Source organism: Carassius gibelio, chromosome A5 (assembly GCF_023724105.1).
Source record: "Carassius gibelio isolate Cgi1373 ecotype wild population from Czech Republic chromosome A5, carGib1.2-hapl.c, whole genome shotgun sequence".
Lineage (NCBI taxonomy): Eukaryota > Metazoa > Chordata > Actinopteri > Cypriniformes > Cyprinidae > Carassius > Carassius gibelio.
In genome coordinates, this window is record NC_068375.1 from 33,500,759 (window position 1) to 33,528,207 (window position 27,449).

The window sequence follows — 27,449 nt, forward strand, 5'->3', positions numbered from 1 at the left end:
TAAAGACATCTATATTAAGGTACTTTTCAAAACAATTGTTTGTCACTAACGCACTGCAAAAATTTAATACACTGCAAAAACCTCTTTGGAAAATTGGCTTCTATTGAAGAATAGACATTACTTCATGCTAAACAAGAATTAGATCTTTAGCTCAAATGGACCAAGAAATCAGATCTCTGAGGCTGAAATGGATCCAGCAATGTATTCCCATCTAGATCCAATCATTAAAAACAATAAACATGAGGCTTTTGAGACAGTTTTGAATAGCTAAACACTCTTAAAAATGGTAAAAGGTTCTTTATTGGCATTGATGGTTCCATGAAAAACCTTTAACATCCATGGAACAATTGCATTGCACAAAAGCTTCTTTATAATGACAATAGGTTCTTTAGGTTATTAAAAAAAAAAGAACTATTCTCTGGAAGGTTTAGAGAACCCCAAATAGTTATTTTATGACATCACTGCAAAAAAAAAAAAAAAAAAAAAAAAACAACAAAAAAAAAAAAAACACTTTGAAACATGATTATTTCTTATTGTAATACTTTGACACTTTTAGTGGGGTCCATGCATCTGAACAATTTTAAGTAAATTACTGTTCATGCATAAAATATAATTTCTAATGAAGAAAATGTACCTGTATTTTATTTTACATACTATACTTTTTTTTTATTTGGGGTCTTATGCTCACCAAAGCTGTATTTATTTGATCAAAAGTACAGTAAATATATTGTCAAATATTCTATTTTCCTTTTTTAATAGATATTTAAAATGGAATTAATTCCTGCAATGGCAAAGCTACATTTTTGAGCAGACATTACTCCAGTCTTCAGTGTCACTTGATCCATCATACACTTGAAAACATTGATACTTTAGTATTTAATTAATCTTTGCTAAAGTTAATAAATAAGAACAGCATTTACATAAATTCCAGTAAATTCACTTTTCACTAGTTGTCTCTAGAGTTTAGGGCCCCACATATAATTTATTGTATTACCTTGATAGTTTTTTTTTTCTAAATCACAAACTGGTTGATATCAATGAGGCACCAGCACAAACTAATACATTTCACAGATTTTGTGAGATAAATGGGAGCTACAACTTTTGGCAGGCACACATACTTTCCATCCATTCGCCATCCAAGTTATGGAACATCAATGAACAGCTTCTGTCACAACATAGATGATAGTGTTGTTGCAGTTTGAGAAAAGGATTTTATCCACTATCCCTTGTTCTTCCCCACAAACTATTCTCTTGATCCACTGTGGCTCTACCGCAGCATCAAAACACTGGTCATCAGGTTCAAAACCATTGATTTTCAGGCGACTGCACATGGCTAATATAACCTTAAGTACTGGCACTTTACCTGATAATGACATGTCTTAGCCTGCTATACATCAATCATGTTTCGTCCTCCTCCATCTTCTGCTCTTCAGCTTTTGTTCTATTCAGAGCTATTGAATTGTACACCCTTTAATTCCTTGGCACTGATTATAATACAGTATAACAAATTCACTGGATGCTGTATTTTATGACCTGCTTCATGAACACAATGATCCTTTGTCTATCATTACATTTTTTTCACACTTGGTTCTTTTATGTTTGCCCTGAATGCAAGCCAACACATCTCTTTTTCCATTGTAGATTTTTGTAGTAATTGTAGTGTGTTTACACCATTAATGTGAGTATAAATAACAGGGAGTAACTAGTAGCTAATCACTTAACAGGGAGTAACTAGTAGCTAATCACTCAGGAAGTTGATGCTAGTTTCACTGTAAGTAATTTTCTCTTTAGTTTTAACTCCAAAATTGTATATGTACAGAATAAGGCTTATGGCACTTGAATCTGCCACAAATGTTCAGTCAGAGAGACTGCAAAGGTGTGAGCTGCTTTCCAACTGTAATTTATTCAGAAACACACGGCAATTAGCTTTGCATTATTCCATAGTATGTGTGACTCAATATGGAAGAGCAATTCATTTCTTGGAATGCATTATGTTAAATTTCTATTCAGTAAATTTCTCTTCCCACATTCAACATCCTGTGTGTTGTGGCCAATACACTTCTGACTCAACTGAAAGGAAGCCAGTTCTTAGTTTCTGAAAATTGCAGTCAAACTAAGCAAACCAAACTCTGAAGTCAAAATGAATTTGGGTCTGAATCAAAAGCTCTACTGTAGTGTGAAAGCACCCTTAAAGGGTAAGTTAACTGGAGAATGAAAATTTATCCATCTTCTACTCTCCCTCGAAGCATCCTAGGTGTATGTGACATTCCTCTTTCAGAATAATCCAATCAAAATTATACAAAAAATTTTCCTTGCTCCTCCAAGTCTTTCAATAGGGTAAGCAGGTGTTTGTTGTCAACTGTTCAGAAGACGTGAAATAAAGTGTGCGTAACTGTAATAAAACATCCCTCACACGGCTCCGGGAGGTGAATAAAGGCCCCTATATCGAATCCATGCATTTTTGTCACATCTTCTAAACCGTTGACAACAAACACCCACTTGACGTGACATTCAGCCAAGTATGGTGACCCATACTCAGAATTCGTGCTCTGCATTTAACCCATCCAAAGAGCACACACACAGAACAGTGAACACACACACACACTGTGAATACACACCCAGAGCAGTGGGCAGTCATTTATGCTGCGGCACCTGGGGAGCAATTGGGGGTTCGATGCCTTGCTCAAGGGCACCTAAGTCGTGGTATTGCCTGCCCAAGATTCGAACCCACACCCCAAGGGTTAGGAGTCAAACTCTCTAATCAGTAGGCCACGACTCCCCATTACCCCATTGAAAAGCTTCGAAGAGCAAGGATTTTTTTTAATATAACTTTGATTGGATTATTCTGAAAGAGGAAAGTCACATACACTTAGGATGCTTCAGGGGTGAGTAGAAGATGGACGAATTTTAATTTCCGGGTGAACTAACCCTTTAAAGGAACAATTCACCCAAAAATGAACATTTGCTGAGAATTGACTCACCCTCAGGCCATCCAAGATGAGTTTGTTTCCAGTGGAGAGCAAGTGATGTAATGTTAAATTGCTCCAAATCTGTTCTGATGGAAAAAAAACAAACTCATATACAACTTGGTTGGCCTGAGGGTGAATACATTTTCAGCAAATTTTCATATTTGGCTTAATTTTCCCTTTGAAGTGTTTCCAATATATAATCAATTTATATTGTATTTTACAACTGTACCAGTAACTGACAGCCTTTGGTTTCTGGCAACCATGAACAAAATACATTTTTTAATTAAGTTATACAGCAGTTGTTAAATATCCAGCCATTGTTGTCATGTACAACAAATCAGTGCAAGAGATAGATCATGTACAACCCTCAGGTATTTTGATTCTGGAGACACTTTGATCAAAATTCAAAATTGTCAAATAAGTACCTAATTTTCTTTTTTTCCAATTTATTGCATTTCTTAGCTCTCTTTGTTTTCCTTTCTGCTTTGTTTTACATCAACAATCTTGACAAAACACTTTAACTTGGGAAAAGTTAATACACAAAAATGCACAGGCAATTTCAACATTTCTGGTGCAGGGTTAAAATCTGTGACTAGAAACGCTTTGTAAGCTTCTCACAAAGACTTGGCAACATACATATAGAACTGTACACCAGGAACACTCCTGTGTGTAAACAACCACGTCAAGTTGTTCAGTCAATAATTTATCTTTTAAGAGTCATTAACACAAGATTTCACAAGACTTCAGTTAATGTTACTTACCATGAGTTTCATCATTCATGGTTGAAGAGACACTTAAAGGCATTGAAAGTCTTTTTCAATTGCCACATCAGGTCAAAAAAGGGTACAAAATTGACCATGCCAGAGCATATGCACAATGGCTGGCGGAGTCAGATGTTCCATCAAAGACAGCCGGCTATTCCTTGTTCAAGTTCTTAAAATAGATGGACTGAGTCATCGGAAAAGCAAGGTGAGTATCCTGTCTCTTGTTGTCTCAAGGCAGAGATTCACACTTACACACACACACATGTTCTGATGGATTTCCAATATCAGTCAAGCCTCATAGTGACAACTGCCCACAAGCCCTTATTTTTCCTCCTCTGGAGACTCGGTTGCCAGATATGTACAGAAAATCTGCTTTACTGCATACTTTCTCAGAACACTCACAGGTGGAGGGAAATGAACATGATCTTTGCCTACTGCAGATAAATGAACCAATGACTGGCTAAACACGAAGGAGGCAGGCGTAAAGATTTACATTTTGTTCCACATTGTGGAATCTATTGTTATGATGAGAAGGTAACAGCCAAGAGCATCCCTATAATCACACCCCATAATTTTATGACAGCAATAATGAGCTGCTTACTGTGAATTTATAGATGGAAATGGCAAACATGTAATGTAAATGTATAGAAGGATATTAAAGGACATCATTATTTATAATCACACCCCATAATTTTATGACAGCAAAAATGAGCTGCTTACTGTGAATTTATAGATGGAAATGGCAAACGTAATGTTAATGTATAGAAGGATATTATAGGATATCATTATTTTAGTGCAAGCTGCACAAACATTGATTAAATATAGGGTTCATTAAGGTAATATTGGCCACATTTGTCCATTTAAAGTGTCCCTATTCACCAGAATTTACTCTATATTTCAAAATGAAAATATATAATTGATTCAGACTGATTCTTGAGAGATGAGGCCAAAACATGAACCATAGTTTCATTTGTTTTGAAAATAGCCAATAGCCACTGTTCTTTATACAAAGCTACCATTTTATTAAAAGTATAACAATCAATTATAGCTCACTGTCATAAGACCATAAATCAATACACTATTGTTCAAAAGGTTAGGGTCAGAAGATTTCTTTTTATTTTTGATGTTTCTGAAAGAATGTCTATTATCTCTCACCAAGACTGCATTTATTTGATTGTTAAATATTATTACAATTTTTTTTATTATTGTAATATATTTTACATTTTCTTCTTTTTTATGTAATGGTAAAGCTGAATTTTCAGTCACCATTTATCTTCTTCTATAGTCTTCAGTGTTACATAATGATAATGTTAATAATGTTTCTTATTGTTGTCAATGTTGATAACAGTTGTGCTGCTTGATATTTTTGTGGAAACTGTGGCATTTATTTTAATTTTCACTATTTATTTGAAATAATAAAGATTTTTACTTATCTTTGTCACTTTTTAGCAAATCAAATATGTCCTTGCTGAATACAAATATTAATTTATTTACAACCTCTCATTTTTTAATAGTAATGTATGTACATAAAAACAGAATTATTAGTATATTAAGAAAATAAAAACTAATATAATTTTATTTTATATTTATATAGGTTTTAATGATTTATTTTGCATTACTTGCATTTTTTTCTCTTTTTTTTATGAATTCAACAAAGTCAATTTCTTCACTCATGTCTCATGAATCAGTGCTGAACTTTCTGTTAATTTTTTAGTAGGGCTAACTCTCACTGAAACCAGGCTTAATACAGTATACCTATACTAATAATGAAACAATTACTGACCAGATGCTCTAATGGAACTGAAATATGAGTATTCTGAATGACTATGAGGTTATGAATTCTCTCTTTTGTTCCCATTGTTTCTTCAAAAATCCAATAAGTGGATGTTGCGATGCTCACTGTTTGGCTTCAAAATCATACTTGAATGAAAATGATTCAGTCTTGTCTGAATTGCATGTAAATCAAATTTAGGCCAAACCACTCTACTTTTAAATCTTCAGTGCTTCATGCACACCTACAGCCGACAGTCTGCGGTTTATGTTCCGATACCTGCAACGGAGTAAGTCTCTGTATGTGGAGCGTAGGTCACGGTTGAAGAAAGCATAAATGAATGGGTTCATTAGAGAGTTGGCATATCCAAACCACAGCAGCGTCCTCTCCAGCCATATTGGTATGCAACTACACTTGACCCCACATATAAATGGTCTCGCTGTAGATAGAATGAAAAACGGCAGCCAACAAATGGCAAAAACTCCAACTATGACGCCCAGTGTTGTAGCTGCCTTCTGCTCTCGCTTAAAGATGGAGATGTTATGTCGTTCACGGCTGAGCAAGCGAGAAAGAGCAGCGCACTCCTCGGCTACACCCGGCGTGAGCTGGGGTTTTAGACCTTGCATCCTCAGCGCTTCACTGGCAACGGTTTCCAGGCGACCCCGACGGGAGAAATCATTAAAACGATGTTTGGCACCACTTTTTCTGGCAGCCTTGAAGATCTTGTAGTACATGAAGAGCATGACGATCATGGGGATGTAGAAGGCCACGGCGGTGGAGTAGATGGTGTAGCTGAAGTCCTGGCTGATTAGACAAACGCCAGCCGTGTTAACGTTCTTCGCCCAGCCACAGAATGGCGGCAGTGTGATTGAAGCAGACACAAGCCATACACCAAAGATCATCTTTGCCATTAGTTGGCCATTTTGTCGAGCAGGGTAGGTCAAAGGGCGGGTGATGCCAAGATACCTGAAATCAAACAAATAGTTTTAAGACATTTTGATGAGATTGTTAACATTAAAGCTGAAGTTTTTGATTTCTGGATACTAGCATTGACAAATGAAATTGCTAAATCGCTGTCATCATTTGCTCCCCCTCATTCTTTAACAAAAAACTAAAATGATTAAAAACAATTATGTTAATTGAAATAAAGCTAAAATATAATGTTAAAAAATGAAACAAAAATGTTGCCTTGAAATATTAAAGTTACTAGCTGAAATAAAACTTAAACCAACATAAAACAAAACTGAAAACAAATTAACTATTAGAATGAAAATATATATATATAAAAAAACTAATACAATTGACAAAAGCACATAACCAAATTACTAGTACTGTCAATTCATTAAAAATTTCAATAACTCACAATTAATTTTTCTATTTTACTTTTATGTATACTTTTATATTGCAATAATTTCACATTTAATCTTCAAATTAATGTGGAAATAACAAAGACATTACAACATAAAATTGTTTAATGACATATATATTTTTCTTTTTCATAATTTCATAATATTTAACCATTGACTATAGCCATTAAACATTACAGTATAATTGAGAGCTATCAATTCTACATTTATAGACTTAAAACATAACAACTGTTTATTTTAATGAACTTAAAACAATTTTCACATAAATCCATTATAATAAATCATATTAGCTACCTATGCCCTTCAGCAAGCAGGAAATGTACAGAACTTGCATGAAGTTATCTAACACTTAACTCTAAATTAAATAAAGCTGAATCTTTAAAGCTACAAAAGTTACTGATTTCCTCTTTTTTTCTTTTGTTCTTTGATGAACAGACATCACAGCAGCTGGGTTATTAGGTTACTTTATCTGCTTTAAGAGCCGCTGCTGAACATGATATGTATTTGACATCAGTTTTTCTTATAACCCTTTACCTTTTCTGGCATGCTTCAGGTCTTAAAGTCTCTACTAATGAGCTGACAAGTTGATTCGAGTGTTAGATGAGAGAGACAGTGCTGGACTGCTTCAGGACAGTTTAGAAAACCACTGCATTTCAGAGACATGTTCTTAAATGTGACTCATATATAACAAATACTTGCATGCACAGTTTTAAGGCAGATTTATTTGCCTTTTTAGTAACTTCATGACTTAACAGACAATATAACGTCTACATTGCATGCTCGTAGCTTCTTTGCACTTTACTATAAAATGATACACAGCACGCACCGTCGCATTTGTGTGTGCAATTGAAGAGCATGTGCTACAAGCACAGTATAAAGCTGACAGGACAGGAAAATTCGATTTTACTGACATATGGTCTGACAACATCTCATCTAACCGTAGCTCACTGTTGTTCTACTGAAGCTCTCTTTGACTAGTGCATGGTGCTGAGGAGAAATAAATACATTTAATAAATAAATACAATTCTTGTCATTTTCAGTGAGTAACAACTTAAATTTCATGACATTCATTTTCAATTTCTTTCTGTATTTCACAAAAAAAGCAGGTCTAATAAGTTTGGAACAACAAGATGATTGAGGGGCAAATGTGAATGAAGCGAGACATTCAGCATTTTAAAGAAATTAAGTTCACATCAGGGGCATACTGCAGTGTGATGAGAGGGTGGCTCAAATTGCATTTGTCTGAGCAGTTCTTGTCTGAACCAATCAGCACCCACTTGAGTTGAGTTGATGAGCAGGAACGGTGAATTTGAGAAAAACACATGAACAAAAGAAGATCAATTATATTATTGCCACTTCTGTTGCTGAGGAAATTGACCTTGATGCCACCATTGCATCTGTTGTGGTTAAACAACGACATTTAAAGAGAAGAAGATTACAGCTCTTGAAGGTTTGATGAAGGATTCTCATTGCCATGACCCCTGCCCCCAGGAGACACTTATGCAAGAACGTCTTTTCCATAAAGATCTAAATTTAATCTCCATGCAGTTTCCACCATCGCTGGTGTCTTACTGATCCCACAAAGCCGGTGAGTTTAGAATGGCTGCACAAAGTTAGTTTAAGACCATATATGACATTGGATATATCAAGAGATGAACATCTACATTTATTCATTTAGCAGACACTCTTATCCAAAGTGACTTACAAATGGTAAACAGATGTGATTTATTAAGATTAATCAGGCAAACAAAGTACCATAAAGACAAATGTAGGTCATACTGAACTGAGAGCATAATCTCATCTAATATAATTTTTTTTTATTATGAGATCTCCCTGAAATGTCTGTACTGAACATTTGGCTCCATGATAGTGTGTCCTGCACAGCTTATTTGAATCTACACTGCAGCTGCTCACACAAAAACAAACATACCCAAGACAGATGGGGTTTGATTAACGAACAAATGACTCTAATGAACCAAATCTTTTTAGTTTGTGCTTTGTGTTTTTGATTCACTAAAATAATCGAACTGTAAGATACATTTTTTTTTTCCTGTGGAGTCCAGTTCATGAACAAATGAAATTTTTCATTTATTACACATCTCTCTGAAATATTTGATTCTTGTTGATCAATTTCAGTATTAAGTAGTCAGATGTTTCCTATTGTTTGATATCATCCATGACAACGCTGTTTAGTAATGGACTTTTTAACAGAAAACGTTAAGATAAAAATACAGATACATTCGATTGATGTTTTTTTCTTTTACTTGAATAATTATTTGCACATTTATTTGATTCAAACAGAAAAAAAGAGAAATAATGTGGTAGCACTTTATTTTACAGTCCTGTTTCCCATGTACATACTATGGACTTATTATAGTAATTACAATAACTATGTAATAACTAGGTACTAACCCTGAACCTACCCCTAAACCTAACCCTACCCCATGTAGTTACCTTGTATTACCAGAACTTTCTTATATAGATACACTGTAAGTATAATATAAGTACATGTGAGTACACGTACTGTAAAATAAAGTGCAACCAATAATGTTTTATATTTCACTAAAGAAAACTAACTTCTTCGCCTCCCACATGGTGTCCTTTTTTGACCATTTTGTGTGTATTATATATTTAACAAATACTTATACACTTTCCGGGCCTAAACAGAGATTTAATTGACACTGTATTAGTTTTGTCTTAGCACTAAAGTCCAGTAACTATCTTTGACATTTTGCCCTATGGTTGTATTACAGTTATGTTTGACATCACTCTCCGTTTCACAAGTACTGTAAATTAAACCAGTGGTTTGACAGAGTAAAGACGTACAAATGTACAAATGCAATTCCTGAAGCTCTATATTCTCGATATGCACAGCTCCATAGATCTGATTCTACATGGCACCAGCTCTGGCTCAGACGCCATAAGCTGCATAAAGTAAATGAATCCAACTTCCCTTTAAGCAGCTTAGCAGTCAAACACCCATTGGTTTATGACTCCCAGGGCACTGTAGAGGTCCTCAGGTCATGTAAATAACATAGACATTATTTATGTAATAACACTGAGGGCACAGGAGGTTCCAAGGCTAGAATAATTTTAATCATAATTCTAGGACAGGTCATATGGAAAATGCAGTCTGACCTTTTAATGTAATCATTTGAATAACAAGTACAATTTTCCACTTCAAAATGAAAAAGAAAATGTCTTGAGACCTCACGAGGTCCAATGAAGGTGCAAATGAGGTCCAGGCTTTATGAATCTGATGTGAATATACATTAAAAACTTGTTTGTCAATTGTACCATTGATTTCTTTTGGTGCAAAAGTTTCTTAAAGGAGTAGTACACCCCAAAATGAACATTTTCCTAAAAATAACTCCCCTTCATGCCATCCAAGATATCGATGAGTTTGTTTCTTCATCCGAACATATTTGGAGTAATTTAGCATTACATCACTTGCTCACCAATGGATACTCTACAGTAAATGGGTGCTGTCAGAATGAGACCAAACAGCTGATAAAAACATCACAATAATCCACACAACTCCAGTCTATCAATTAACTTCAGATTGTTTATAAGAAACAAATCCTTTAAGGTCATCATCACTTCTGGTCAAAGTACCAAACCAGTCCATAATCCATAATAATACTTCCTCCAGTGAAAATGTGTATCCATGTTGTCCTCTCATGTCAAAATCCACCAACATAAATGTTTTAGACTATTTTGCCCTGTTATTAGTGTTTGATTCGTGCATATTTTCCTCCTGATTCAGATGAGATGACATTTACTCTGGAGAAAGCAATAACATGGATAGCGGAATCATATTTTAGCTGGAAGCAAAGGTTTGATTTTAAAAATACCTTAACAATACAAACACAGATTTTTCCTTCAGAAGACTTCCATTTATGGACTTGTGTGGGTTACTTGGATTACTTGGACTGTTAGTTATTTGTTACTTGTTATGAGCTGTTTGGACTCATTCTGACGGAACCCATTCACTGCAGAGGATCCAGTTAGAGGTCTACACTGAGACCCAGAGACCAGAGGACCCAGGTCCGGGTTGGGTCCCAATCTTTTACTTTGGGTTCTGGGTCTGTTTAAAATTGTTTGTAAAACCCAAGTCGATCGGAATTGTAGAACACCTGGCTGTTATCAGAGACAGTCAGTGCTGTGCATGTGTTGTTTTGTAACTTTGTAACTAACCTAAAATTAGGATGAGAAAGTAAGTTGGTAATTTGAAATTTGAAAAAAAAACTATGCAACGACTTTAGCTTTTACAAATGGCTTTTTTATTTAGAAGGCAGAATTTATTTTTTACTATGCAGTTTCTCCAAATTTTATAATAGCCTAACATTATGAATGAACTATATTAATGTTATCTAAAATCTTTGCTCAGAGATCACATTGATGAAAGCAAATAAGATAATAAGCTAATGTCAGCAGCCATGGCACTGGGCGACCAATCATTTTGAATCCATGGGCAAAGTCTAAATTATTATGCAAGTTGACTCAAGATACAAAAAATGCAAAATTGCAAAGTCGCATTTATCATCCATTACCATGATAGCAAGTGGACTTTTGAAGCTGGAATAATGAGTGGATTAAGAATTTCAATTGGCAAGAGAGGAATAACATGGATGGAACTTTCTTGGCAAGGAGGATTGTGTGCATCACAGTCAGATACAAGGGAGAAGGCTTCTTACATTAGGTAAGGCAAAAAAAAATAATTTGCATAACTTGTTTATCGAATTGTTAATAGCAATTTGCTGTGGAATATGTGCCGATTGGGTCCAGTCGGGTCTGTGTCTCCTGGCTGGGTTTGGGTCCAACTTTCAAAATAATAGACGAGTCCAGGTCTGTTCAGTGTAGCACATTTACAGGGGTCTGTGGATGATGAAATGTTCATTTTTGGCTGAACTATTCCCTTAATGTGGTATAAAGCTTATTGCAAATTGGCAGTTTTTAGCAATGGTGTCATTTCCTATAACTTGACATTCTCCTGAAATGACTGATTTTTTCATGCATTCATACAATCTGAACTCTTCCACTTAGCTTCAAAACTTGTTTTAAATTGCATCCATGACTTTTCAAAAGCATCTACTGTAAATTATCCTCATTTGTAAGTCGCTTTGGATAAAAGCGTTCGCTAAATTACTAAATGTAAATGAAAATGTCAGTTTGATATAGTAACCATGAGAGCAACTAGTGAAAGAACACTTAAAAATAGCTATGATAGATGTGTTTTTTCATGTTGTGTCATCTCTGTTTATTTCAGATGTTGATGAATGTCTAGTGAAGAGTGCGAGAGTTTCTAGAAAATTCCTGGCTCTATTCTTTTACTCTAACTCTATTACTCTGAAGATTTTGTTTGCCTTGGGGGTCCACAGTGTGGATGTACAGTAAGGCAGGGTTTATGGAGAGAACGTTTCACTTTCACCATACTGCAGAAGTAAAGTGAAGTGATCTCTATTTGAATGTTACCCAGATCTTTTTAGGGCTCTTTAGACCATTCATCATTTTGTGTCTGGGAAAAGTATACTGACTGTCAAGTACTGCTTTTAGATGACCCAAACTCAATGTCCAAAAAAAGAAAAAAATATCTGAGGTTTTGTTTATGCTTATATATATATATATATATATATAGAGAGAGAGAGAGAGAGAGAGAGAGAGAGAGCATGAATATCTTAAAGAAAATAAAGCCTACAGTATTTATCATTTGAATTCTGACATTATTTTGCAAATAGTGTATAAAAATTGAGCATATTATCATAATGCAACTAGACATTGTACTTTTGAGTTTTAAATATATAATTCCAATTATTCTCAGCACTGTAAAATGATACAAGATTAGTGTAAAAAACATTATTGTAAAAGATTATTTATAGGTAGACAGAGTAAAGTCCAGGCTGAAGTGATTCAGAGACTGGGTTAATGGAGGACGAGACATGGAAGAGAAATGCACACAGGTCTGTCTCTGAATGAACTGATGCAGAGTGACATACAGAGGACATGAAACAATCAAGCAAAGGCATTTAGAGTGACCACAGCTCCTTCAGCATCCTCCTCCTCCTCCTCTCTTCTTTACACCAACTCTCCATCGATAAAAACACCAGTATCTTCACAATCTCTCTCCTTTTTCTCTCCACTCCTACCTACAACTTTAATGGTGTTGATCATTTCAGACATTCTCTTTCTCTAGGCATATAGGCCACTTTTATGGCATGATTGTATTTTTGCTGTAACGTATGCACTGGAATGATACATTTTGTCCATAAATTCACAGCAATCAAGCTTATGCAATCAATTTATTTATGTAATTAATGCAGTATATTGTAACTAAAAATATCATCGCTGCACAACAGAGAAATGCATTGGCTTCATCAGCAAAAAAAAAAAAAAAATTATAATAGATAAAAAATTGAGGGTCTCTGCTTTTGCTAATGTATATGAATATGAATACATATAATTGTTCGACTTGACCGCTTCTTTTTGATGTCTGGTTTTTCAAGGATAAATAAATGCTACAGCTATGTGTTCCTGAAGATACTCTCTCACACACTCCCTCTCTATGAATTTGTCATTTTGCTGTACAACACTGCTAAGGTATTTCATGATTTTTGTATTCTTTCTGTTTATATCTGTCTCTCTTCCTCATTCTCTTTCGTTGTATTTTTCAATAATTTATATCCAAATCCAAGAAGCTTTAGTGCTATGTTTAGTTTGTGCTACAGCCAGTATTTTTTTAGGTCAGGGACAAAACCTGTGGCTATTTTCAGATCATAACTCAGATGGACAATATTGATCTGAATACAACTAGATTATTTCCATGTGAGCCCAACGTCTCCTCTTAGTTTATTATTGTTGTATTACCAGCAGGTTGCTTTCTCATAGAAAAACTACATATATAGTGACAGTCTTTTATAATGATTTATAATGAATACTTAAAGGATGTGGTTGCTGTTTTTTTTAAAGGACACTTTTGGCAAACACTGCCTGATTCAGTTACTGTTTGTGCACAATTTTACACCGTTAACTGACTTCATATTTGTATCTCACTGCACATTACATTTCCTCATGCTGCAATTTTGGAGGGGATCTGAGCACTTGTGATGGATCTGCTATTGTTTCTTACAGAACATTCATCAAATGAATAAAAGACATGCCGTCACATGAAACTGTGTAACGTGACTTTTAAACCTTTTATTTGCAAAGACCCGAGTTTGAACTCATCAGCAGACTGACCCTTTCACAAAGCCTGACATTTTAAAGAGACTAACTGAGTGGAGTGAAGCTGCATTTAAGCGATAGGATATATCAGAGACTGTGTGTTAAGTGAACTCAGGCATGGCATTATTTGGAGAAGAGCACAGTTTCAAACTCAGCGTCTCTATTAAACGGCTCTTAGCAGAGTTGACTAAAACGACAAGACTGTTTTTAAAAGAATAATCCAGGTTCAATACAAGCTCAGCAGTATCGACAGCAACAGCTGCCTGCTGTTGATTAAAGAGAAAATAGATTCAATCTATCTTTCAGTCTATGCTGTCTGCGAGCTTGATTTTGTTGCTGTTGTGAAGGGAATATAGTTCTTTAATACAGAATTGGGTGAACTTTAAAAATCTTCCTTATAGGGGTTAAATTATAATTCAAGGCAGATGAACAGATGAAGTTTTTTTTTCATTATCTATTACTTGTCTTATTGTGTGTGTGTGTGTGTGTGTGTGTGTGTGTATATGTGTATATATATATGCAGATGCTTTTACTTTAAAAAGGATTATAAATTCCTGCTTACTTTGAATTCATGTCTTCTTTGGGATCAAACTCATGTCCTTGGTTCATTTTCCTTGACAGGAGAAATATAACTTGCCCTAAAGACTTGCATTGTACATGCATTTTTGTAAACTGTGAGTTTTGGTTGTTTTTTACAAACTGATGGATAAATCAAAATCAGTTGCTTTGGATAGAAGTGTTTGCTTAATGAATAAATGCAAATGTACTGACAGCTACAGATCCTGCAAACACAGCTTAAGTTGTACTGAACCCTGACAATTCCATTAAAATCCATGTCTTGGAATGAAGAATATGTCATTTCAACAGCAGCACTTTCATATAAAATCAGATAGTTAATTGCCAAATTTGTTCTTTTGTGACAGTATCTTAAAAACACTCACATCTTGGCAGTCCTGGGATGAAGTCATGAAAACAAACATTGCATGAAATAAATCAGCACTGCAGTCCTGTTTGCAGCTATATTCAAACAGCTCTATTTTGATTTGTTATTGGATTCATAAACCCCCCACACACACACCTTAATTTTGCACTGCAGATTCAGGGGTAATTTAAATATGTCAGATGACACATGCCCTACTGAGTTTATTAGCGACAAACACCAATAGCTCCTAATTTATTAAGATAATTAATTGAACTAATTTCCTTAGTGCTGCTACTATGCACACAAGCAGCAGCTGTCATTCTGACACTGAGTGCTGTGCCAGACACATGGACAGAGAGTGAACACAGAATACATTTGTATTAGAAAATATCACGCTTTAATACACTAGTCCGAGCTGTTGTTCACATTAGTACATAATACATCAACAATATTATGGATGCACTGTGTCTTTGGTAGTTCTTTTTCGATTATTATTACTAATATTCTGTTCACACAGTGTAATTACATGATCAGTGTTTTACCTACAATTAACATTGTTGGTAAATTAAGCATAATCTTTAACAGTGTTGATGTTTAATAACTCCCTCTAATAACCCTATCAAGATACTCTTCTGGCATTTCAATGATTAGTGTATGATAGTTGTCACGCAAGACCAGGGCTATTTAAATATACTGAATTATCATAATTTGGAATAGAAATTTGCAAAGATGTCCTTAAAATATGCAGAGTATGACTGAACAAACAGTTAAACTGATAGTGAAAGATTGTAAAAACTAAACTTGAAGATTTGTAGCTGCAGAACATGCTTTCCTGAGTGACTAAACTAAACAGAATAGTATTTCAAAGAGTTCCCGTTTATCTGCAGTATTGCGAGAATAAATCAGTTCAACAACCTTGAAGTGTTTGTTAAGGCAGCAGTGAAATTGAATTGTATGTCAATAAAAGATGCACCCACATATACACACGAGAAAAAAAATGCATAAGGGGGGCATAATGCTTCATAGATATCTCACTCTCTGAAAAAAAAAAAATGAATGTGAATTTTATTGGATAGAAAAACATTGTTGCTGGTTGTAGTGAGCTGTTGCACCAGCTCCTGACAGACAAGATTGCTGTGCAGCTTTGGCCATGTTTAGGGCCCTCAGAGCTAGTACTTCAGTGAGAGCTTGATTTCTGACACTAAACTGTAAGATAGAGAGAGAGAGAGGGAGAAAGAAACGTTAAACACAAGTTAAACTAAAAAGAGATGCTTGCACATACCACTGATGGATAAAAGAGGATCCAGCTTTTTTTTTATTGTACTGTTTGTGTGTATAATAAATGTTCAAAATGACCATTTATCAATGTAAAAAATGCTTTGGGGTCAGTTTTTTGTTGTTGTTGTTTTTGTGTTTTTTTTTTTTTTTTTTTTTGAAGAATCTTATGCTCACCGTTCAACATTGTGAAATATTATTGAAATTGAAAATAACTATTTTCTATTTTAATATATTTTAAAATATAATTTATTCATGTGATGGTAAAGATGAATTTACAGAATTATTATTTCAGTCTTCAGTGTCACATGATCGTTCAGAAATCATTTTCATATGCTGATTAGGTGCCTAAGATTAATATCTTATTATCAATGTTGAAAACAGTTTTATTTTTTATTTTTATTTTTATTTATTTTTTAATATTATATGTCTTTACTGTCACTTAATACAACTATTTAATACACTAATGCATAAAGTATTTACTTCTTTAAAAAACTTACTGACCCCAAACTTTTAAACTGTAGTAGTAACATCAACAACACATACAGTATTTAGCATTCAAGACTGTCCAGTCACAGTGACTTTATGAGGAAGAAGATTTAAATAGAAGTTAGAAAGTGCAAACTACTTTAGACCCGACAGGAAACTCACTGCCTCTTTGTGAGAAAATGTGAAGAGGGTGTTTGCATAGATATTGTAAAGTCAAAGCATTAAAAACAGCCCATTTAATTCTAAAGGTCAGGTAGAGGGTGGGAAAAAAAGCCTTGACTAACATTGTAAGTGGACCGCAAGGAAAATGACGAAGAGTATCTGATGAATCTGTCATTTTAGAATCTTAAAACGAAATACGTTGTTATTAGAACGGCTTAGTTTAAAGCACTTGATGTGATCTAAATATCACATATGAGACTTACATGGTCATGCAAAGCTGTATGTCAAGCAAAAGAACGGAAAATAATTGCTCTGGGAGCCAGTTCTGAAAGACGTGCTTCCCATCAGAAAGTCTGTCTCTGTTTATTTTCACTTTGTAGATGGCACGTGTCACTAGATCCTAAAATATATTTAAATAACCATAGTGCAAGTATCTAATACTGTTTTTTATAGCTGCATTTTCCAGGGACTTCCCACGGCAGCACTAGGAAAATCTATACACTACATAAACTGAAATAAGTGACTTCTAATGACATCCATTATCATTAAATAAATGATTAAATGTGGTTTACATGACGGATTACTGCAATCGATCGTTCATTTCCAGAGGGAGCTGATACTTCATTCAGTATTACTAACATCTGTGTGCACGTCTGCTGGCTGGATTATGATATATTGATTTATTCTGTTCTTTTGTTGTTTAGCATTCATAGACTGTGTAGGCACAACATCGCAAAACTTAGCGGTCAAATAAATGTAAGGGATTTTAAAGCTTTTTTAAAAATTCCCCTTTCAACTCCGTATTTACAGAATATCTGGTTTTATCCATTAACTTCTCCATTTCATTTCCTGAGTGAAGCCACATTTACTTTCAGCCTCGGGTGCATTAGCAGCATGTTTTATTCACTTTGGAAGGCCAAGTCAATATCTAGTTGTTTTCCATGTCCTACTTCACACAAAAGCATATAAATGTAGTTTATTTGTTTTGTCCCTCTTATTTTTTTTGCTCGCATTTTAATATTTTAGAAAAATATATTGCTTTCCCACAGCATAATTCATTGGTATATGACTTCTGTGACTTTTCATATGATGTCATATGGATATTTAAAATAGAGGTAAGAATAGTTCACTTATTTTAAATGTTCTCATCCTCAGGCCATGTAATATGTAGAAGAATCAGTTTCTTATTGATCAAAACAGATTTGGAGTTATAGCATTACATAACTTGCTCACCAATCAGTCCCTCCAGAAAAACGCGGATTATTTTTGTTATTGTTGCGGGCAAAAATCCTTGATTTTGCGGCAGGTTTTCTTAAAAAATGCGATGGAATATGCGGGATATTTTTGCAATCTTATGCGATGAAATTGCGGGAACTTGCAAAAACTGCGGTTTGATGAAAAAGAGAAAAAAAGGTGACCCCCAACACCCTGTTCTGACTAGGCTACTACCTTACTGTAATGAGTCATTTCTTATGACTTCTTATGATAAGCAAGCATACTAAATCACAGAATATTTAAGTTCTCATTCTGTTTTATTTCAGACCTTAAAGGGGGGGGGGGGGTGAAATGCTATTTCATGCATACTGAGTTTTTTACACTGTTAAAGAGTTGGATTCCCATGCTAAACATGGACAAAGTTTCAAAAATTAAGTTGTACGTTTGAAGGAGTATTTCTGTTCCAAAAATACTCCTTCCGGTTTGTCACAAGTTTCGGAAAGTTTTTTTTCAAGTATGGGTCTGTGTGACGTTAGATGGAGCGGAAATTCCTTATATGGGTCCTAGGGCACTTCTGCCGGAAGAGCGCACGCTCCTGTATAGCAGAGCAATGAGAGCACAACAGGCATTCGCTGATCAGAGCGATGTCACATGTCACAAAAGGAGTGTGTTTTTGGTTGCCAGGGCAAGACAAGCCTGCACAGATTACCAAAGAAAAAACAGCATTAAGGGACCAGTGGATGGAGTTTATTTCGTTGCTGCTGCTCTCGTTCAGTTTCAGCCTCGGGATCTGATTCTGGATCATAAATAAATGGCTGAATTTGACTGTTAGCCATGGTTTGTTTTTGATGATGGTTTTTTCCTCAAGGTAATGTCTCAACTTCCAAACGCTCTCAATGCAAAAGCCTACTGGCTTCACCCCCCCCCCCCCCCCTTAATTAACACATGGCTCAAACTTACAAAACATTGAGTCAAACAAGTTCTCTAGCTTTACAAAAGGAATATTCAACAACTTCTGTAAAAATGAATACAAATAAAATATACACACAAATATACAAATTGCAAAGTGCAATCTCTTACTGCTAAATTATAATACTACTAATATACTTAATATATATAATATAATATAATAACTAATATAGTAAACTGTAAGGTTTTGGTACTATTCCGTAACAAAAAAGTACAATCTTACAACTGTAGAGGTGCATCAACTTCTGAATGAAACTACAACAGTCCACTGTGAAAATCAAAACTAACTGCGTAGCTAACACTGGCCTATCATTCGCCATCCTCATCCCTCTCTCAAAATAATTTGCCCCCACTGTCATGTAACACACCGGGTAACTGCTTTGCCTATTTTTGTTGTCAGATGAGATTGATTTGCGTCCTTCACCCTGGTTTCACCGCGGGCTTCCCAGATGATGTTCACGTCGTGCAATTACGTCACTTCATAAGGTTCCCATTGGAATATAATGGCGATTTACCTGTGTGAAGTAAACACAACATTTTTCAACGTTCTGCTAAGATATATTTTTTTCAACGAAAATTATTATTATTATGAAATCATGCTACCTCCGCATATTTTGCTTCCTGAAATCAGCAATTTATGCAGCGAAAATGCGGCGTATTTGAAAAAATGTGACCCACGCATAAATATGCAGCCCTTGGCTGATTATGCATTAAATCACGTGATCGCATAATCACGTTTTTCTGGAGGGACTGACCAATGAATCCACTGCAGTGAATGGGTGCCATCAGAATGAGAGTTCAGACAGCTCATAAAGACATCACAATAATCCATAAGTAATCAACATGACTCCAGTCCATCAATTAACATCTTATGAAGTGAAAAGAATCAAATCCATCATTAAGATGTTTTAACTTTAAACCAGCACTTCTTGCCAAAAAACAAGTCCTTATTCCATAAAAGCACTTCAGTGAAAATCTTCATCTCCTGTTGTCCTCTCACATTAGAATCCACCAACATATTTGTTTAACTATGGACTGTTTTCACTTGTAAATGTTGCATATTTCTCTCCTGATTCAGATAAGAAAACTTTTTCACTGGAGAAAGCATTATTGTGGATAGAGGATTCATGTTTTAGCTGGAAGCAAATTATAAAGTTTAAAATGTCTGAATGATGGACGTTTCTTACAAACACACAGCTTTTCACTTTAATTGATGGACTGGACTTGTGTGGATTATTGTTACCTTTTAATCTGCTGTTTGGACTCTCATTCTGATGGCACCCATTCAATGCAGATAATCTAATGGTGAGCAATTGATGCAATGTTAGTAAATTTCTACAAATCTTTTCTGATGAAGAAACAAATGTATCTACATCTTAGATGGCCTGGGGGTAAGGGTGAAAATTTTCTTTTTTGGATTGACTGTTCTTTTAATGGTTATTGCATGCAGCTAAAATTACTATGCAGTGTCAGATATGCAACATTAGAAATAATACATTTCTTTATAAAGCCAATGATGGCGGTTCCACATATTCTTCCTATTACTTGTTCCCTTGGATTTATTTAGCTATTACTTCACAACATCATCTAATGCTGACCTGTAAGAAGATGAACAATCCAATATCCTTGTTAATGGCATAAAGGCATAAAGTCTTGGCCAGACTTGCTAGTGTCAAAGACAACCTCCATGGTTTGTTTTTAAATGATGCATGAACATCTGTTGCTAATGCATGTGAGCAAACATGACCTTTGTGCTTTTCAAGTGGTAACCATGTGTTCATGGTGTCAGTGCGACCAGAAAGGAACTTTTTTTTAATGTAATGTCTATGACCAGCATCTGTGGAATGTTTTTGGTTTCCTTAAACAATTCTGACATAGGTTACCCCGCAGTATGTGAAAAATTAACTTATATCATGAAATTAGTCATAGATACATCACAATGTAGTTATCTTGCTGGAAACTGAATGAAAAAATGGTTATTTATAAATTATTTTTATCTACTACTACTACAAATCACTTTAGCATCAAAAAGACAAGAGATAATTGTAAAATCTTTATTATATTTGTGATATCTGTGGCAGCCTATGTGCTACATGAAGCCACTTATACCTAGTTTTGTTTATTTCTGTCATTAACTAAACATAATCACACAGATATACAGCTTCAAATAGTTCAAAAACAATGTCTTTGACATTCATTAAAATGACACTCCCTGTAAATGTCAAATTACCAATATCTGCTGCATCAGCTTGAATATTTAATTTGATATAGGTTTAATATTTGATATATTTAATGTCATATTTTATTTAATTTCCATCCTAGGAAGCCCATTAGCAAATGTGTACTTAAAATTTCAAGATTTCAGTAAAAAAAAAAAAAAAAAAAAAAAAAAGGAAATTAAATTAACTTTTAGATTTCATATACTGTAAGATTTTTGCACAATGTAGGATGTGTAGCGCTAAGCTAATTATTAAGTACAATTACAAAGAAAACCAATTAATTATCATTGTATTCAGGAGATTCTTGGGCGGGGGGGGGGGGGGGGGGGGCATAGTTCTGTGTCAACATTTTGCAACATGCTATGTTTATGCATTCCTGTATTTGCGCCCCTGATGTCTAGCCTAACCACTTGACTTGCATCCTTAGCAACCCATCTGTCTCCCAGGAAAGTGTCAAGAATGTAAATAAAATTATGAACACAAAATTTGCAAGCTTATATAATCAAAGATTATATTAGTTGAGTACAGCATCCAATACATATACACAAACATGCATTTTTACCCTCTATGCTAACACATCTGATCATGCCATTGCCCATCTGAACAAATGCATGTTTTACACATACATGGACATCCATGCATCCCATAATGTGTCACCATAGCATTGCCCAAATATAATTGCAGCATCTATTCTGGTGTCACATTTTTTCTTGAACTGATGAATCTTCATTCATTATATACAATATATACACTTTCATTCAAAAGTTTGGAGTTAGTATTATTTATTTGAATTAAATTATTTTTGGCAGGGATGCATTAAATTGATAAAAAATGACAGTAAAGACTGTTACATGGGGGGGGAGAATCTGAAAAAAAAGGTTTGCACAAAAATATTAGCATTTTCAACACTGCTAATAATAACAAATATTTCTTGAGCACCAAATCAGCATATTAAAATTATTTCAAAAGGGTAAAGACACTGAAGATTGGAGTAATGGCTGCTGGAAATTCATCTTTGCCATCGCAGATTTAAATGGCACTTTAAAATATAATAATATTAATAATATAAATGAATATAAGTATTCAAAGATAATTAACAGCCTTACAGTTTACCATGGTATTTTCAAGGTACAAATCCAAAAATCATCAAAATTGTGGCTATGGTACCATACCATGTCCAAAACACCATGACTTGCTATTGATTTGCTGTTGATTTGCAGTCATGTCACTGTTGATAAGCAACACAATAGCCCACTTAGGGGAAAAAAATACACATACAAATCTTCTCTATTCTAGCTTTACCCATAATTCAACCTGAAACATTTGCAGACATCTGATACATCTGACTTGCTTTAGAAATTTTAAGCTCAAAGATTCTCATTTAGCAAAATCTTTTTTGACAGGATGTCCGAGTGAACGCTCACAGACGTGTGTCAGGATGCCACACAGTAAGACTCACTCACAGTCACACCTGATGCTAAATAACACAGATGCTACTAAACATCTCCCCTTAACCAGATCAGCAGACATAGCATTTATTCTAACTAGGAAAATGGCAGAGCATTCAGTTGTGGAACACATTTTCTATTAATCTTCAGAATTATCCCATTTTATTTTTGCCACTTCCTAATGATGATCTGCAATATTCAGTGGATATCAATTCCAAGGGGTTTTATGTTTAATTCATGATTATTTGTGCTCATTTCCTCATATTTCAGTCATTTATTCTGAGCTTTTGCACATCAAATTGAAGACATTAATATCAAGAATCAGTCCACTTACATTTTCATGACCTTCCCAGCTGAACAAAAAACAGCACAGATGGAAAATATGAAATCTGTTATGAGAAGGCTAAACCTATTGTTGTGGAGATTCATGAAGCACAAGTGGCATAAATAATAACAACGTTACCTCCCTATCAATGATTCTGGTTAAAATGTACGTTTTATGATTATTATTAACAGTTACAAATCACTCAGTAGCTGAAGCAGATGAAATATTTAACAAAACAAAAGCTTGTTCATCCTGTTAGATCAGTAATATTTTCTTTCATGTTAATGGTATTTTATTTCACTTGACATTTAAAACCCTTCAAAAAGATATACAAAAATATAACATATTTACAAAGGATTTTCAATGTTAATTTTAAAAATGATTCTATAAATCGATATAGAAATTTGTTAAATTATATACAGTTATTACATTTTCAGCACAATAATCTTTAAACACTTTTGCCAAATGTGTTATTATTAATGTCAAAAAGAATGATTTTAATGAACATTATTGCCTTTATTTTGTACACAAAATAAGGAAAATATTTTCTGTATTTAATCTCATGAAAATACATATTGAAGCTGCCTTTTTATTTTAGGCAGGTGCTCTAATGGACCAATGGACATTCAATTATCCTCCCAGCCTAGTTTAATCGATAATGTGATAATAAAAAAATCTTGATATGAAGGCAAATTATATCTTTCTCTAAAGAAGTACATTTGTTCTTAATCTTAGTAACTATGTCATTTCAGGTATGTGTCATGGGGGAAAGTGAAAATGATTAATTGGACAGATTAAATAAAAAATAGAGCAAAATGACTCTAGAGTAAAGCATGAGTTCTTAAGTGGAAAAGCAATGGACTTTTTCAAGTAAAAATGGATCAGATAAATCTATATGTCTTTCTTTCTCTCACTTAATTAAGGCCCCGTTGAGTGAAAAGAGAGACAGGCCTCTTATAAATAAGAACTGTTTTAATAAATGACATTTTTGGGCTGAATGATGTTTCTGTAGGCGACAAAAACAAAACTTTATGCTGCTTTCTATGCAAAATAGCTCCTTCATTTCAGATGCTTTTAGCATGTTCTGAAAGCTTAATTAAAAAGAAGGAACTGTTCATATTTGGCAGTTCTAACAATTAATGAGACTAAACAATCATCGCACACAGCCACTGTGATGTGCAATAATATTACACAATTAATTCAAATGAAATTCAGGACATCTGCAATAGACAGGATGTTTTTTTGTTCGTTTTTTTTTTTTTTTTTTTTTTTAGTGACTGAAAGTCTCAGACGAGCACAAATAATGGACTTTGTGATGGTTTATGCCTCGTATAACGTGAGAGATCACAGTTTATTGATCCATGTCAAATCATTTAAATCAAGATAAGATGGTGAGCCAACGTGTGAAAACTGTAAGCCTTTGGAACGATTTTTAAGTTGCACAAAATGAATGTAATCGAAATACAGTTACTAAACTTTTAATGGAGTTTAGTCATGAAGTACAGATGAAGCATGAAATGATGACAATCTCCTGTCAGGTTGTTTTTGAAAAATTAATTTTTAATGTTGAACAACATGATTTGAGCTATCACCTTTACTGTATTTTGCACAACGCATGAACATATGCAGCTGACCTTATATTTTAGGAAGGAGTTCCAGTGGACAACCAATTATGTTATCCTCTCGCTACATAGTCGTGTTTTACATGATGTGTTTCACAGAAGCCTATAAAACTAGCAGTCATAAAAACCCATGAGCCAGTAAAAATTATGTGAGCAGCGGAAGGTTCAACATCATTAGAAAATAAAGAGTTATTGAAAGCAACTCTTGCTTGGAGAAAGCTTGGAGTGTAAAGGCAACTGATGCCACCTACAACTGACAATGTGTTCTGTGAGCAGAAACACTAGCATAGTTAAAAATGTATGTCGTTTTATATCAAGCTATGTGTTGTAAGAGCCCTGGATGGGTCACTCAGGATGTATAAATCATGTAACAGGAGATGAAAAAATAAATAAATAAACCATCTGTACAGGAGGCAGAATTATAACTCATAGGACATTTTCATCATACCATTACATTTGGTTCTTTAACACTGGTTGTGCAGTTTTGCAGGTGCCAGCTTTTGCAGTGAACCTTATAAGGGATGTACCAAAGAAGGTGATTATCTTTACCCAGAGGTAGTTCATGTTCATGATTCCCAAGAAAGTAAATGTGTGGAAAATATATAAATGTCATTACCACCAAGTGGCCCAATATAAGCCCACTATATATACTATGTAACACCTGGATAATTCAGACACACAATTATTTGTTATATTAAACAAATAATCAAACAAAGCCCCTCACCCAACAACCAGAATGACTGCCAGGATCTCTGTGAATGGCCCCCCAGACCACTGGTTACCATGGCAACCAGGTCACCTCAGCCAGACTAGATAAACTTTACGACCTAATGGCATCTTGAGAGATTCTCTCAAATAGTGAGAACTTCTCCATTGAAAACTGTCACCAGGGGTAGTAACCCTTATGAAACAAAAATATATTGCAGTATATTGGAAAATATCATGTAATATATTAGGCATATATTCTTATATATGTTTATTTTTTCCAATATATTGCAATATATTGAAAGTGGCAATCATTTGTATATTTTGCAATATATTATATAATATATGTATCATCAATATATTATTAAATGTATTCAAATATATACAATTTTAGAAAATAAAAAGGAAATAAAAATCACAGTATATTTTAAGAAATATATTGGTAAATATATTTTCCTTTCGTAAGGGAAATCTCCCTAAAAAGAAATAAATAAAACGTACATGTACAATTATGGGTTGGTATTTATCATTTTTGCACCTTGACAGTCCCTATGTAACCGTTCACTTTCACTGGATGGAAATTGATTGTACGTGACAGCTTTCTCATTTTCAGGTGAACTATCACTTTAAATTGTATTTAACCAGGACTACTTCTCTTTAAGCCCCCCCCCCCCCCATGTATTCTACAAGACAACTTTCAATTTTTTTCTCTATTGTGTGCCTTAACCCTTAACATCTACTGCTGAATCCCCCTGTAGAGGTAACTCAATAAATGTTCATCCTCCCTCCCATGTGTCAACTGTGTCAGCCTCCATCGAGTTGTTCTACCACGCTGATCTAGCCCTAGCAGTTCCACCCTATAAAGCTTTTTTCTGGTTACTTGTCCTCCGTGAGGAATAAAGCATATTATCACTTGTCATCATTTCTGGTTAGGGCATCTCATGTCAGTTGATGTCCAAATCATTTTGGGGATTCAAGAATGTTTGCTTGAGCGATTGTATAGCATGACCCCTGGCAGTTAGAAACGTGCAATACTCTTATATAAAAATATAAGTGTAAAATTCACAATAACAGTTTCTCCTGTCCTTTCTGCTCTTGTGGTCACAAGGAGAAATCAGTGACTGTCGAAGACACAACGGACAACACTGACAGGTGTGACTCCATGTGTCAAGCGGCTCTCAGGTTAGTTTTACCTCAGAGCAGCCTCTCTCTGGGCCTCCATATTGCCAGCAGAGATGGTCAGGAGAGCAGAAACAGCGTCATATGCCTCTAAGACTCAAGGAGAGTAGTCACAAGAACACTAGAGACCTGGGGCTAGTTCCTGGGCCACTGGGAAAACCTGCTTTTTGAACCTGAACTGCATTTGTGTCCATTCTCATTTCTAAATTCTAGAAGACAGCCAGACCGTTTGTGTCTCATTTGCAATTTTAATGTGAATCTGTCCCTTCCTATCTTGACACACGTAACTACCCTGTCCAACATATGAGGCATTTTTTTTTTTTACAAAGGACAGAGGCAACTGAAACACTGGAGCTAAAGTGACCAAGTGAACTAGAGATAATGTGGGCATGAAGGTGGCTTTGATTATTTCCAACGCTATCTCACGGCCAATTCGTATGTATTTTACCAGGTGGCTTCTTCGTACGAATTTGTACGACCTCACTCATACGATTTTATACAATTTGTCTAAACCCCAGTGACGGTTAGGTTTAGGGGAGGGGTTAGGTGTAGGTCATTTGTACAAATTCATACGAATTGTGCAACTCATAAAATACGTACAATTTGGCAACAATCATATGAATTTGTAAGAGTGTGGTCGTACGAATTCGTACGAATAAGCCACCTTGTGAAAAATGTACGAATTGCCGTGAGATCGGGTTGTTATTTCACAGAGGTAAAACAGTCAGAATTGCTGCATATATGCTCAAAAAAACTAAAACAAATAAAACCAGCAATACTCGGAAATGTAATTTCAATTGCAATTGAATAGAAAGTTAAAAAGAAAA

General features: G+C 34.7%; 1 protein-coding gene across 1 annotated transcript in view; it reads right to left on the reverse strand.

Annotated features, from left to right (window-relative positions):
- Positions 1–2,864: 2,864 nt before the first annotated feature.
- Positions 2,865–27,449, reverse strand: part of htr7c (5-hydroxytryptamine (serotonin) receptor 7c) — a 28,908-nt gene continuing 4,323 nt past the window's right edge. The window contains exon 2 of the mRNA XM_052596516.1: positions 2,865–6,470. Coding sequence (XP_052452476.1) covers positions 5,723–6,470 — 748 coding nt within the window. The 3' untranslated portion in view covers positions 2,865–5,722. The remainder of the gene's footprint in view (positions 6,471–27,449) is intronic.